Here is a 14895-nt window from a genome sequence, read left to right as displayed (position 1 = left end):
AACATTCACAACCCTAAGGCAGTATCAGATGAAGTTAAACCCCAGCAAGTGCGCTTTTGGGGTGGTGTCAAGGAAGAACCTAGGATTCTTGGTGTCCCAAAGAGGAATAAAAGCGAACCCAAAGAAGGTGTGAGCCATACTAGAGATGACGTCCCCCAAAACCGTGAAAGAAGTCCAAAAGCTCACAGGGAGGATAGCAGCGCTCAACAGGTTCGTCTCGAAAGCAACAGATAAATGCCTGCCCTTCTTCAAAACTCTAAAACAAGCCTTCGCTTAGACGGACGAATGTGAGACAACTTTCTAAGAACTCAAGCACTACCTAAGCAATCCACCTTTCTTGAGCTCGTCCAAGGAAGGAGAAAACTTGTATTTGTACTTAGCAGTGTTAGCTACAGCTGTAAGCACTGCTTTGATTCGAGAAGAGGACGGAAGACAGTTCCCAATTTACTATGTCAGCCAGGCTTTTTAGGGAGTAGAAGCCAAATACCCACACATAGAGAATATTGCATTTGCTTTGATTGTAGCTTCACTAAGCTGCACCCCTACTTCCAAGCAAACCCTATCTTGGTAATGACAGACCAACTTATAAAGAAGTCGATGAACAAGCCCGAGGCTGTAGGAAGAATGATCCAGTGGGCTATCGAGCTCAGCCAATTCAACATTGAATACCACCCTAGGACAGCTATTAAGGCGCAGGCATTGGTGGATTTCATCTCTGAATTTACAATCCCAGACGAAAAGGGAGCTACAGATGAAGAGGGAGCTATAGACGAATTGGAAAGATGGACGATTCAAACTGACGGTTCGTCAGTTCGAAAGAAGGGCGGAGTAGGGGTCATTATAATCACCCCAGAGGGAGAGACGCTCAAATACGGAGTCCAGCTAACATTCTCGGCCACCAACAATGAAACTGAATATGAAGGGGTACTGAGGGAGTTGAGGGTCGGGAAGGCACTAGGAATCAAAAACTTACTTCTCAAGAGTGATTCCAACCTAGTCGTAGGTCAGATAAAGGGGGAGTTTGAAGCAAAGGAGGAAAGGATGCAAAAATACCTAAATTTGCCGAAACTTTTGGCACAGGAGTTCGATCAAGTAGAGTTCACGTAGATTCCCAGAAGCTAGGGTAGATGAGTTGGCGAAGCAGTTGTCGTCAAAGGCAGGGCCAACGGATAAAGATCTGAAGATTGAAGTCCAAAAACGTCCTAGCATCGAAGAAGTCCCTACCTTCACAATTTGGGGCAAAAGCAGCTGGATGACCTCGATCCTATCCTTCCTTCAGGACGAACGGCTTTCATAGGACGTCGAAGAGACCCGGAAGGCCAGGAAGAGGGCAGCGTAGTTCACGATCCTGAATGGCACCCTGTACAAAAAGGGCTTCTCCATGCCCTACCTGAAGTGCATCAATAAGGAGGAAGCTAAATATATTCTGGAAGAGATCCACGAAGGAATTTGTGGAGACCATGCAGGCCCGAGATCCCTGGTCAGCAAAATTATCTGATCGGGCTACTTTTGACCTACCTTGCAGAAGGACGCAAAGGAGTTCTTCAAGAAGTGCGACAAATGCTAGAGGTTTGGGAACGTCCAACGCACCCCGTCTGAAAGACTGACGACAATAGCCTCCACGTGGCCATTCGCCCCGTAGGGACTTGACATCCTTGGACCATTACCCCAAGGTAAAATATAGGTAAAATTTTTGCTAGTTGCTATTGATTATTTCACGAAATGGGTTGAAGTAGAAGCACTAGCAACCATAACGGAGGCGAAGGTCCGGAACTTTGTATGGAAGAATAATTCAGGATACTACGGACGATCATATCAGACAATGAGCGGTAGTGTGATAGTCAAGTTTCAGGGACTTCTGCTCGGGATTAGGAATCAAGAACCAATTCTCATCGCCCTGCCACCCCCAAGCTAACGGCCAGATGGAAGTGACAAACCGGAACTAGCTGAAGATCATTAAGACGAGGCAAAAGGTGCATGGCCGGAAGAGTTGCCCAACATTTTGTGGGCATACAGGACTACAACAAGAATCCTGAAAGGAGAGACCCTCTTCAGTCTCACCTATGGCACTAAAGCAGTATTCCCAGTCGAAGTAGGAACCACCAGCTTGAGGTAAGAAGTCTTCCACGAAGGCAGCAATGACGATCAACTAAGAATCAACCTGGATTGCTTGAACGAATCTAAAGACGGAGCATCCTGCAAGATGGCAAAGTACTAGCAGAAGATGTCTGAGTACTACGACAAGAGAGTAAAGCTCAGACGACTAAACATAGGGGATCTCTTCCTGCGTAAGGTCACACCTGCTACCAAGGACCTAACCTAGGGGAAGCTTGGCCCAACCTGGGAAGGACCCTACAAAGTCGCACATTATTCTAGGCAAGGTAGTTATCACCTAGAAACGTTGGACGGGAGGAGACTACCGCGATCATGGAATATCGAGCATTTGAAACAATGCTATCAGTAAATGTAATTGACGATTATATTTGTGTTCGAAATAAAGCAATAAAAGAATTATTCAGCCAACATGATGTGTATAAAGCTAAAAAAAAGGAAAAGAGAGAAGAAAAAGTGTCTAAGTAACAAGATTCTGCCTAGACGGATGTAAGTTACTGACGAATCCAAAAGTGACAAGATCTCATCAATAGGTGTAAGTCACCAAAAACTGTCTAAGTAACAAGATTCTGCCTAGATGGATGTAAGTTATTGACGAATCCAAAAGTGACAAGATCCCATCAATGGGTGTAAGTCACCAAAAATTGTCTAAGTAACAAGATTCAGCCTAGACAGATGTAAGTTATTGACGAATCCAAAAGTGACAAGATCCCATCAATGGGTGTAAGTCACCAAAAATTGTCTAAGTAACAAGATTCCGCCTAGACAGATGTAAGTTACTGACGAAGCCAAAAGTGACAAGATCCCTTCAATGGGTCTAAGTTATCAAAAATTGGCTAAGTAACAAGATCCCGCCTAGATGGATATAAGTTACTGACGTATAAGAGATAAGTCACAAAAAAATATAACCAAGGAAAGCGACAAAGCAGACAGAGGTCACATACAAAAAAAAAAAAAAAACCATACATGGCGATGCAGGAAAGTAAACAGGTAAACACTGAATAATCAATAGAATAAAAAGCCCAAAAACACTGGGCAACCAAAATTGTTCTTGAATTAGAATATTGTTCTGAAAGTAGAATAAAAAAGCCCAAAAAAATACATTGGGCACCCAAAAAAAGAAAAGAAAAAGGAGAGTAGGCAAATGTAAAAACAGGTTCATCAGCAGGTTCAGGCAACGGCTGTGTCGTCACTGGCAAGAGGAGGCAGAGGGGCATCTTCGAGGGCATCACCAACAGGAGCTGCAAACTGAGAGGCCTTGTTCGCCGCCATCTCCTGGTCTACCTCTTCCAAATCCAAGCTTTCTAGGTTTACTGCAGAGGGATGTTTGACCAGGTACCGACGAAGGAGCTCAAAGTCCTTGTAGTACCAACTGAAGAGCACAGTGTTGTACTCCTCAATTTGTTGGAAAGCCTCAATAACCTTGGCAGCAACGATCTTAATTTTCTCCTTCGTGGCTTGGAGTTGCTCATCCTTCTCCAGAGTCAGCTTCCTCTCCGCTCTGAGATCATCCCCTAAGACCTTGGCCTTGTCCTTGACAATGTTGGCCTCGTCCATGGCAGAAATGAGATCCTTCTTCAATTTAGAGTTATCTGCCTCCAAAGCCTTCACCCTGGATGTCGCTAACGTGACCTTTGCTTCGTGGGTAAGGAACTCCGAAGTGAGGTGAAGACTCTCCCTCAGCACCTGAAAAGAGGATCCAGCCTTCAAAACAATGCAAAAAAAGAAGAAGAAGAAAAGGGTGAAACAGCACAAATACGTTACTTGGACAAGTTGATGGATATGTCGACCCACAACCTCGTTAGAAGGCGTGCCAGGAAAGGCCTTCAATTCCTCAACAGTGAAGACCTCTTATGCCCTTGCCAGCGTAACGCCAGCGTTGTCCCAAGTGCTGGACGAGCGAGAATCAGCCTTCTCTTTCCCCTTGTCAGCCATACGTGGCTTCTTCGGGATGGGAGTTATCTCTTTAACCGAGGTAGCCGGGGAAGTTGTCCTCGTCGTTTCAGTGCCGGGGGTAGCTATAGTGACGGAGACCCCCTTCTCCACTACGCGAACTGTCCTCTTCCCGAGATTGGACAGAGGCTCGTTCTTCTTAGACCTCATTTTTTCATACATCTCCTAGTTAAATTTAGTCGTCATCTCTGCAAAAGGGAAACACTTGTTAAAAAAGAAAAAGAAAAAGCAAGAGCAAAAACAATGACGAACCAAATAAAGTGCTTACTTTTCTTCTCCTTAATCTCTATGGTATGAAGGACGTAAGTGGAAGGCATTGGGCTAAGGCAGTGCAGAGCTAAAGTACGGGGACCGACCAGATCGTCGAAATCGTCGATCGTTTTTGCGTACTTGATAGCCGCCGCAATGCGTAGCCTGTACCTGCTCTTGAGTTTAGGCCGTCTCTTAACTGCATGAAAGCAAACATAAGGATTAGCTATGATAGTGTATACAAATGAATGAAAGACGAAGGACTAACAGAAAAGACGACGCACCTAGACTTGGGGTTCTCCACCGACGGAGCAACCTCGGGAGATCACCCTAAACCTCGTCAGAAGGAGTCTCCCATTCATCTTCAGACACAAAAAAAGAATCGGGGCTTCCAATATTAGAATGACAAGGACAGATCCTTGACAATCCTAGTCTTCCTCTCCCAAGGCACCAGTTTGTAGTACCCATGTTCCTTGGACTTCTTTAAATGATACAAATAAACAAGCTCGTCTACCTTAATCATATCTCCTTCAGTGGCAGCCAGCCATATGTCCATACAATTGACCACTAACCTCTATGAGTGAGGCATAAGTTGCCTGGGAGCAATTTTGAAATGGCCTAGAAGCTCCATGATAAAAGGGTGGATGGGGAATCTAAGCCCGCTTAGGAAAGCAGCCTCGTAGAAGCATACCTCCTTGGGCAAAAAGTGACAAGCTCGTTCCTCCCCGTGAGGAAGATGAACCCTAACCTTCTCGGGAAACTGAAATCTCTCTCTAAACCTAGAAAGCGTTTCAACGTCCAAGCTACACGCCTCCCTGAGAGCATGGAAAGCCTTAATTTGTCGTGGGCTAGAAGCCGCGGTGTCCTCCTCCACCTCCACAGGATCGTCTCTAGATGACAACCCCGTCTCGAGCTCACTAGATCTCACCTCTAACATCGCTCTTTGCTCACCAGCTAAATTCTCAAACTAATCTACTGACTGACGCAGTAAGGGGAACAAATCAACCAACACTACACTTAGGCTATTACCCTAAAAAACAAAACTTTCAATTAAGGGGGAAAAGGAATAAGAAGCACCTAAAGAAGCCTCTAAACACGCAAAAAGAAATGAAATGGAATGGAAAACTATCCTAACTTTAGAACCATTAACCATGGAACCCCTAAAAGCAAAGGAAGAGGGACAAAATTCTAAAACCTGTACAATTCATCAAAACCCAAAACAAAAAAGAAAATCAGAAATTCATACAACTCATCTACATAACAAAGAGCAAGAAAGGAGGGAAAAAAGACATATCTCAAAGAAAGCAACCACGGAAAGGAGAAGCTTGAGAAAATCGCAGGGTAGAACAGCTTAGAGAAGAAGAAGCATAGAGCAATAATGTCGAAAGAGTGGGAAAAGTGAAGGGAAATGAGAAAAGAAAGGAAGTTTAAAAACTAGGCACAAAAAACTGAAAAACCAGTGGGAAACTCAAGAGTCACACAAATGGGGCATTAACTCCACCAGTTAGGGCACGCCACGTGGACACGATGTGTACAGCACTGCCACTACGCATTAAATGCGGAACGAAATCCCAAGAGTCGTGTCTAGGCAGAAAACCTCACCTTCTAGTGGTCATCACAACACGCAATGACAAACACAGAACCTGGAGGGGCAGCTGATGGGACCGACGAACTCTCCTACCCAGACAACGTCATTAAGAACATTCATCCACCCTGCCACGACATGGACGAATGCACGTGAATCATTAATAAGAAGTTTTAATGCCTCAGTTAGTTACCAATCAGCTATCATACTGTTGGAAGCTCATCAACACCCACATTAGTAAGTCCTGAAGCGTTACAAAAAGGGCACTAAAGCCATAATTAAAGCCCCAATGGCAAGAAATTGTGAAGCTATATATACAAGTCCACCGGGACCAGACTAGGTACATACATACATACATACAACTGAAATACACTAGCATATATAATTTTGATACTCTGAACTCTCTTACTTCCTAAAAAGCTTCCACTATTGACTTTATCATCGGAGGCTTTGTGGCAAGCATCACACTGGTGTCCACCTGAGGAGAGCTTAACATCACATTTGTAGGTTCAGTGATGAGGACTCGACTTTGCTTTGACGAACCTACATTGTTGAAGATTTTGGCATCATCAAAAACTAAATTTGCACAAAGAGGAATGGGTACTTTACACAAAGAGGAGTGGGTTTAGTACAACCCAACTTAATTGGACTTTTTTGTATAATGCACAAGTTATCAATGAGAACAATTAAAGATGCTTTATTAGTAAAAAAACAAAATTTCAATGCCTCCTAAGTTACAATGCATAATTCACGCAAGGCGATGATGTGCTTACAAGCATGAAGCAATAACCTTCGGATTCCAGGAATGAGAGAATTAATGTCTCTGATTTGATAGATGAGTGTACATGTGTTGTGTGGGGAAGTATTTTCCTATTTATACATGGATCCCGACAGTTAATCTTGATCCTTGCCATGTGTCATGCTGTGATTGCTTTACTTTCCTTGAACTTTGGTTGAAACCCTTTCATAAATTGCTTTAAAGTAACTGCTCTCACTCACATGCTTATAACGTTACGTCGTTACCCTCTTTCCTAAATTGATCTTGCGTGAGGAAAGATTGAAATTGTTCAAGTAATTGTCATATGTTTTTACATTGGCATATATGCGTGAGTTGCTCCTTGTGGCTTGTGGAAAATATCCTGACTTAGTTTCCAATAAGAGGATACCACCTGTCTCTCTCTAAAAGCTTCATTTTACTATTATTGTGCCAACGACATAACACTTTAATATATATATATATATATATATATATATATATATATATATATGTGTGTGTGTGTGTGTATTAATACAACTAAATAGAAAATGGCCACAATAGTACCACACAATATTACAGCGTGTAATATCTATAATACTTATATAAATTAAAGGAAAAATACTCTTCCGTGTTATTATAAACTAAAACATGAGTTAAGCTTAAGCCCATATTTTCAGTCATAAAAACACACTACGTGTAAAACAAACTTTGTGAAAGAAACATCCCCAAATTAAATATTTGGCCCAACAGTTACTCTTACTTTTGTGGTCAGGATGAAGCACAGAGCAAGGGTGAGTATTTGAAAATTTGTACATTTTAGGCCCTTAGGGATTTGTTTGTTGTCGTTGTTGGGGTGTTGATGAATGTAGATATTAGTCAGGTACTAACTCGGATGTTGGTCATTTTTCATGAAATTTAGTTGAAGCACAACAGGAAGATGTTGAGTAGAGAATCATAGTGGATACCGCAACGCTAGGTTCTCCAAAACAATATCAAACAAACTCAATTATGATAGACTTAATAAGAATGATATGTTGCTTGTAGCAACTAATTCGACAAACATGTATAAGAACATATACAATCACTATCGGTCAAAATGTTTCAACATACAGGTATATATAAATCATGTCATGCAGTAGTTGCCCATCACATCTTTGAGTTGTGTTTGAGCTCTACAAGCGAATGTCCGATCACACATAATTAGGTAGAGATACTAAAGGACAATCAATGACACGAGGGCTTCAATTCTTTCAATCCATTATAACTAAAAGTGCTACACTTTAACTGACCTATATATATAGCCTAGACACTTTTACCTGTTAAACAATTTGACATTTTGGTTTATTTAATCTGGTCGGTCTGTAATCATAGAGCTAATAGGAATTCTACTTTTACTATCAATTTAACCCTTAATATAATGTGGTGCATACATATTTATCCATTATAAAGCACATGGTGATAATCAATTATTTAGAAGCTAGGAGCTTTTTGATGCAATGAGGTCCTTAATTACCATTGTCAGGGACATATTTTATGTAATTGGCTAATCCTTTAACAAAATGCATTTTACTTGTAATTGAGTAGATCTAGGATGGGTTTAAAACTTCAAGAAATATGTTGTTCAAGTCAAGTGTTAAAGCCATGGAGATCTAACCAAGAAACAAGTGAAGAAGAGTTGTTCATTAAAGCTCAATAGCAATCTCAACAGAAAGATTGCTATCGAGATTTAATGTTGAAGTTTGACAGAAGCTCGACACAAGTTGTTTCTGTTGAGACTTACGAAATCAGAATTTCTAGATCTGATTTTCGGCTCATGCTAAAATATTTGAATAGGGTTTCTTTTCTTACAACCCTAGACATATATAAGGTTTATTTTAAAGGTCATCGCACATGCAAAAAAGTGCCCTAGTTCATTATTCTCTCTGAAGAAGTTACTGCGTCTTTACTCCAAGGGTTTTGTGACCAAGGAGCTTCCTGATCTTCATTGTTAATGAACTGAAGAACTTTGCAGCCAACAACCTCTTCAAGCTGCTGGAGTTAGTCACATACTGGGATTCGTGCATCATTGGTTAGTCATGTACTGAGATTCTGCATATTGGTTAGTCACGTACTAAGATTCATGCATTGAACGGAAAGATTGCCGCTACAATACAAGTCCAATTGGATATTGTGGTAAGGGTTCAACTGTAGGTTGGTATTTTGGGATAGGCCAAAGGGTTTGGTAAGATTCCTTATATTTGTAACCGCTTGTGATTGATAATAGTGGATTCTTAGGAGTGGTGACCTTAAAATCACCCGATGAGGTTTTGCCTTGGTGGTTTTTCCCATTTGTAAACAAATCACCTGTGTCAAATTTATTTTCCGCTACATTTAGTATAATTGGTGATTTGTTTGTGCTATCATGCTATTGCATGTAATTTGATCTAATTAATTAACTTGGGTAGTAAATTAATTTGCAAGGGGTCAATTCGTTTTAACCCAACAAGTTGTATCAGAGTGGGCACACTCTGATTAGATTTTAATCTTTGCTGTGTGATCCATTGACCCATATTTGTCATGGATAGGGAACAATATCTTATTATACCTCATTTATTTGATGGCACTAACTATGCATATTGGGAAGTACGCATGAGAGCTTTCTTGTAATCTTTAGATGAGAAAGTTTGGTAAGCTGTGGAAATTGGCTGGGTGAATCCAAAGGAAGCGCCGACTGATTGAAATGAGGCCAAGATCAAAGTGGCATACTTCAATAGCAGAGCATTGAATGCCCTATTCAGTGCGGTGACCAATGAGGTGTTTAAGAAAATATCCTTAATTGAAACTGTAAAGGAAGCATGGACCATCCTCTAGACAACCTATGAAAGGACTAAGGCTGTCAAGGATTCAAAACTCCAAAGGCTCACGATTAGCTTTGAGGAGATAAATATAGAGGAGGATGAGACGTTCGATAAGTTCTATGTCAAGCTGAAGAACATAGTGAACTCAGCATTCAATTTTGGTGATCATATTCTTGAGCCCAAGATTGTAAGAAAGGTGCTTAGATCTCTCCCTAAGGGATTTCGTGCCAAGATAACAACGATTGAAGAATTAAAGGATATTGATACCATTCCTTTGACGGAGCTGAAAGGAAACTTGCAAACCTATGAATTGGGTTTGACTAGACTTGGGAAAGGAACCAAACGTAAGAATATGGTATTGAAGGCCAAAAGTAATGAGACTGATGAGTCTTCAGATAATGAAGATTCTAAGATGAAGTCCTATATCACTAGGCAGTTCAAGAAGTTCATGAAGAATGCCAATGCGAAAGGTTTTGACAAGGACCGTAAGCAAGGCTTTTAGTGCTACCTTGAGTGATACCGAGCTTGAGACTGAGTTAGATGATAGTGATGATGAGGGAATCTTGAGTGATTTCACTACCACAGTGGATCCTACTGAGGGGATCGTAGAAGTAGTGGATGAAGAAGAGGACTTGGTGGAATCTAAGTTTGAGAAAATGGATGAACAAGATGACATCCATATAGCCTATGCAAAGTTATACAAGGTATCTGAAAAGCATGAGAAGTTGTATAGGCTATCTACTAAGAAACTTAGTGAAGTAGAGCTGGAACGAGAGGAGTTATCCATAAAGGTTAATGAAGCCAATTAAACCATTGGAGCCCTGAGGTTCGAGAACAACTTCTTGGCTGAAAGAGTCAAGAAGCTTGAAGGAGAATTGTTCCAAGTTCGAGTTCAGTTGGAGAGGACTTCCAGTGCAAAGCTGGATGAAGTGCTAAACCTCCAGAAATTAGCTTCTGATAGAACCGGCTTGGGGTATAAACCCTCTAACTCTTCTTATATTGCCTCCTCTAGTAGGATTGTTTTTGTCTCACCTGCTAATAATGAAAATCTTGAGAAAAATGAAACTTAAACTGAGATAGCTAGTGAGAGCAATCTAGACAAAGGCAAATCTATTCTAGGAGCACCTCCTAAGATAGAGAAGAAAGAGACTAGAAACCCTAAGAGCAATATGGCTAAAACTAAGAAGTATCAACCAAAGAAGCAGCATTTCTGTCATCACTGTGGAATTTTGAGACACACTTGTCCAAATTGCTATAAGTGTCACTCAATAGAGCAATAGTTTGTTATCATCTGGCGGTCAAGGTCAGTTTACATCCTCTCTTGCTCCTCTTGGAGATCTTCTCAAGGCTCTTATGTTCCTTTCAAACTTAAACAGTTTCAATTCTTCCCCCTCACCTCTGGAACAAATATTCAATTCTAGGAAATGATCTTCCTCCAAAACCAAAGTTTGGAAAGGAAAAGGTTCAAAGTGATTCAATCACGTTTTCTTTCTCTCCCTTTATGCTTTTGTATTACTTGTTTGTTTTGCTTTCTTATTTTTGAGTCAGTCTAGTTTTATGCTTTGTATGTTTTACATGTTTTTGTTTGTTTGTTTTTAGTTTTGTTTTATTTTGTTTTATATAAAATTAAAAAATCAGATAAATACAAAAACAGTATGTGATTGTGTATATTGGTACTTGTGTACCCTAGATGGCTATTAAAACAAAGTTTTCTAAACTTTGTATTTCTTGTAGCTTAGATGAGCATCTCAATGTACAACTAAGCAAGTGAGCTTTGTGGCTCGTGTTTGTGATGAGTACGGTTAAAGATTTTCTTTTATATCTCATACTCATATCACTTTTTTTCCGGGTCGGACTAGAAAATCCTAAGAAAAGGCATAAATAACCATCTCACCACTAAAATCAGCCAATCATGTATAATATTTGTGTGCTTCAGCATAGCAAAATTGTGATGTTTTGGCTTACATAATTAGGTATTTCTTTTCTCTCTTATATGCCCATGCATGATATGTTCAAAAAATAAATATGCAAAGAATATAAAAGCAAAAAGAATCAAAATGCTTTTAAAATGATTGTAAGCGTGTTTCTAGGAGATGTGAGAGTTTTATGATGTACCTCAAAGGTGATAGTCCCTATCAAACAGTTATGATTGTGTGTGAGTGTATTAGATTTTCTCATATCTCAAATCCTCAAAATATGAGAAAATTGTGTACACTTGTTATGTTTTCACACACAACACGTAAACTCTTTGCTACTTTTGGTACATGTGCAAGTACAACGTGATTTGGCCATCATAGGTGATACATGTGTTAATATATGCTCATTAAACTGTCTTAATTTGTTTTTGAAATATAAAATTGGTTAAACTTGTTTAGTGTGTGTGTGTGTATGTGTGTGTGTGTGTGTGTGTGTGTTTGGATCTATATGCTTTGCATCTTGTTTAAGACGAGTTTTGAGAGATTAATATGTTGCTTGGATCTTTGGTTGAGTAGCTTGCTTGTTGCATTCATCTTTATGTGTTTATCCTCCCTTGAAAAACTCATTTTCTTCAGGCTCAACAGGTCCTGGACAGATCCTCAACAAATTCTCTTTCTATCGAGCCTTCTTTCCCTTTTCTCGATAGCATCTAGACAAATTCTTGATCCATCGAGATTTCTGAGTTTCTTATCGATAAGATCTTGACAGCTTCTAGATCCATCGAGATATTTGGGTTCCTACTTGACACATTCTCGACAGCTTCTTCAATCCATCGAGCCAAATTTCCGTGCATTCTGTTTGCTCGATAGATTCTTGATCCATCGAGGTGATTTTTGCCGTCGACAGATCCTCGACAGATTTGCTTCTATTGAGATTTAGAGCTCGACAGATTCCTGATAGATCCTCGATCCATCGAGATGCACTTTCTATATATAGCTAAGGTGCGATTTAGTTTTCACTTCTCTCCTTTTCTCTCGATAGAAATCTTTCTCTCTCGACCCAAACAATCTCTTCTCACTCAAATAACTCTTCCCACTGAAGATTCGGCCTTGTTCAAGCCTCAATCTCTTGGTAAGTGTTCTCAATCACCTCTTTTTTCATGCATTCATGCATTTTTAGACCTAGGTTTTGGGTTTTGAAAATTTTTGGGGTTTTTGAGATTTTTGTGAATATTTTTGGGTTGGGTTGTGTTTATTTCTTGTTATATGCTCATGCATTGCATCCTCATTGTATTATAACAATATTTCATGCATATTTAGATGTGTGTGATTGATTATTGTTGTTGAGTGCTGTTAGGTTTGGAAATTCTCATGTCACATGTTCATGCCTTTTTCATGCATACGTTCTCTTCCTTTTTTCTTTTCTGAACTTGTGTTGTGTTTCTATTCTCTCTCTCTTTCTCTCTCTCGGATAGATTGAGTCATGGCACCCAAACAGCAAAAATCTACTCCGGCTCAGAACCCTCATCAAGGCTTCGGGTCATCATCTTCTTTTAATCCTCCTATACCCTTTCATATTCGGTTCCTATGATGAGAAAGCTTAAATGAACTTCTTTGAGAACTTCCAGAAACGTGGCAATCTTCCAGAATGCCAGGTTATTTTGTCGGATTTTGCCGACATTCCTCTCCCCGAAGTTATTCGGACTCGAGATTGGGCTTCTCTACTTGAGAAACCCTCGAGTTGTCCCATTGTGTTTATACAGGAGTTTTACTCCAACATACACAACATCGATACCTCTGTGCCTTAGTTTGTTACCACATTCCGAGGTACACGTATCGTACTTACTTTGGATCTTATATCCGAGGTACTACACGTCCCTAGGGTAGTGCATCCTGACTACCCTGGCTGTGAGTGTCTCTGGACTGTGTCTAGAGACGATCTTCTTTCTCATTTTTGTGAGAAACCCTCTCTTTGGGGTGGTGCTCTAAACGCCCCTTGCTTAGGCTTTGCTAAAGGCCTTTGCTTTCTTAACATGATGATGACTTTTGATCTTACTCCTCTATCACAGTATAACTCCATCACCGAGCCTCATGCTCGATTTCTTTTGTCTCTTATGGAGGGTCTTTCTATAGACTTTCCCTTTCACTTCATCACATCTATTCTAGATGTGTATTAGGACAACTACTACCCGCGATAAGCTCATCTTCCCTTTGGCTATCATGCGTATCCTCACACATTTCACATTCCCATTCCTCTCTCTCCTCTTTTCACCATCATGGGTGCCATTAGTGTTGGGTCTGTCCGATGGAGCGAGGCCCAGCTTCGACTGAAGCGGCCACCAATGGAAACGACCGATCCTGCAGCTTTTGCTATTCCACCCTCTTCCTCGACTCCTTCTCCCTTTGCAACTGGTGGTGTGACCCTCGAGGCCATCATGGCGCAGCTTTAGCAGATGGAGACTGGCTTTGGTGGTCGTCTTAATTATCTCACAAATGAAAGGTGTTAGATGAACACCCAAGTCGATCACATTGCCCGCAAACAGGCTCGCATGGCTGGTTTTGCTCCTTCACCCTTTCTAGAGTGCCCCGCGGCCTCTCCTTCTGTAGATGATGCGGATGATAAGGATGATGCTGGCTCTTACGATGATGACGAGATGACAACCTCTCAATGACTTTCCATTTGTCATTTGTGACAAAAAGGGGAAGTGGTTTTGGTTTGAGAGTAGTCTTATACTTATGGGGAGAGTTAGTATAGGACATTCTTGATAGGGGAAGTGTATATAGTTTTGAGGGATGTAGTGAGGACTTTATGTTTTTTTCTTGTCTTTCTTTTCAGTTACATTTGCCTCTTGTACACTGGTCTTGTGACCATTTTTATTATGACATACATTGTACTTTATTTTTTATATATATATGATGAAGTATGTTCATTTTCTTCTCCTATATCTACAAGTGTTGTTTCTTTTCTATCTTTATACACATGTTTCTTTATGTACGCAATCTTTATTTATGTTTCACACATGATGCCTTGATGAGTTTTGTTTAAGTGTTTCAGAAAGACAGGTTGTGAAAGTCTATCTTGCCATGAACTCTCTTCTTGTAAAGTTTTTCAAGAGTTTGTGGTAGGGATAGATTTATTTTGTAATATAACAAGTGGTTATGAGTTGAGTGATTTAAGACGTCTCTCATGATTATTTGTTTTATTGTGGTTTTGTTATGGATTTCCAAAGGGAGAGATTGTTAAGGATATATTTTATATAATTGGCTAATCTTTTGACAAAATGCACTTTACTTGTAATTGGGTAGATCTAGAATAGGTTTAAGACTTCAAGAACATGTTGTTCAAGTTAAGTGTTAAAGTCATGAAGATCTGTCCAAGAAACAAGTGAAGAAGAGCTGTTCATTAAAGCTCGACAGCAATCTCGACAGAAAGACTTCTATCGAGATTTAATGTTGAAGCTCAACAGAAGCTCGATACAAGCTATT

General features: G+C 40.3%; 1 protein-coding gene across 1 annotated transcript; it reads left to right on the top strand.

Moving 5' to 3' along the window:
- Window positions 1-570: 570 nt before the first annotated feature.
- On the top strand, window positions 571-1107 carry LOC142628746 (uncharacterized). Its single transcript, XM_075802787.1, has one exon. The coding sequence runs from the start codon at window positions 571-573 to the stop codon at window positions 1105-1107; it is 537 nt and encodes a 178-aa protein (XP_075658902.1).
- Window positions 1108-14895: the final 13788 nt, after the last annotated feature.

Source organism: Castanea sativa, chromosome 3, assembly GCF_040712315.1.
Source record: "Castanea sativa cultivar Marrone di Chiusa Pesio chromosome 3, ASM4071231v1".
Taxonomy (NCBI): domain Eukaryota; kingdom Viridiplantae; phylum Streptophyta; class Magnoliopsida; order Fagales; family Fagaceae; genus Castanea; species Castanea sativa.
Note: the sequence above shows the minus strand (reverse complement) of the source record. Positions and strands in the feature narration are given on the sequence as shown.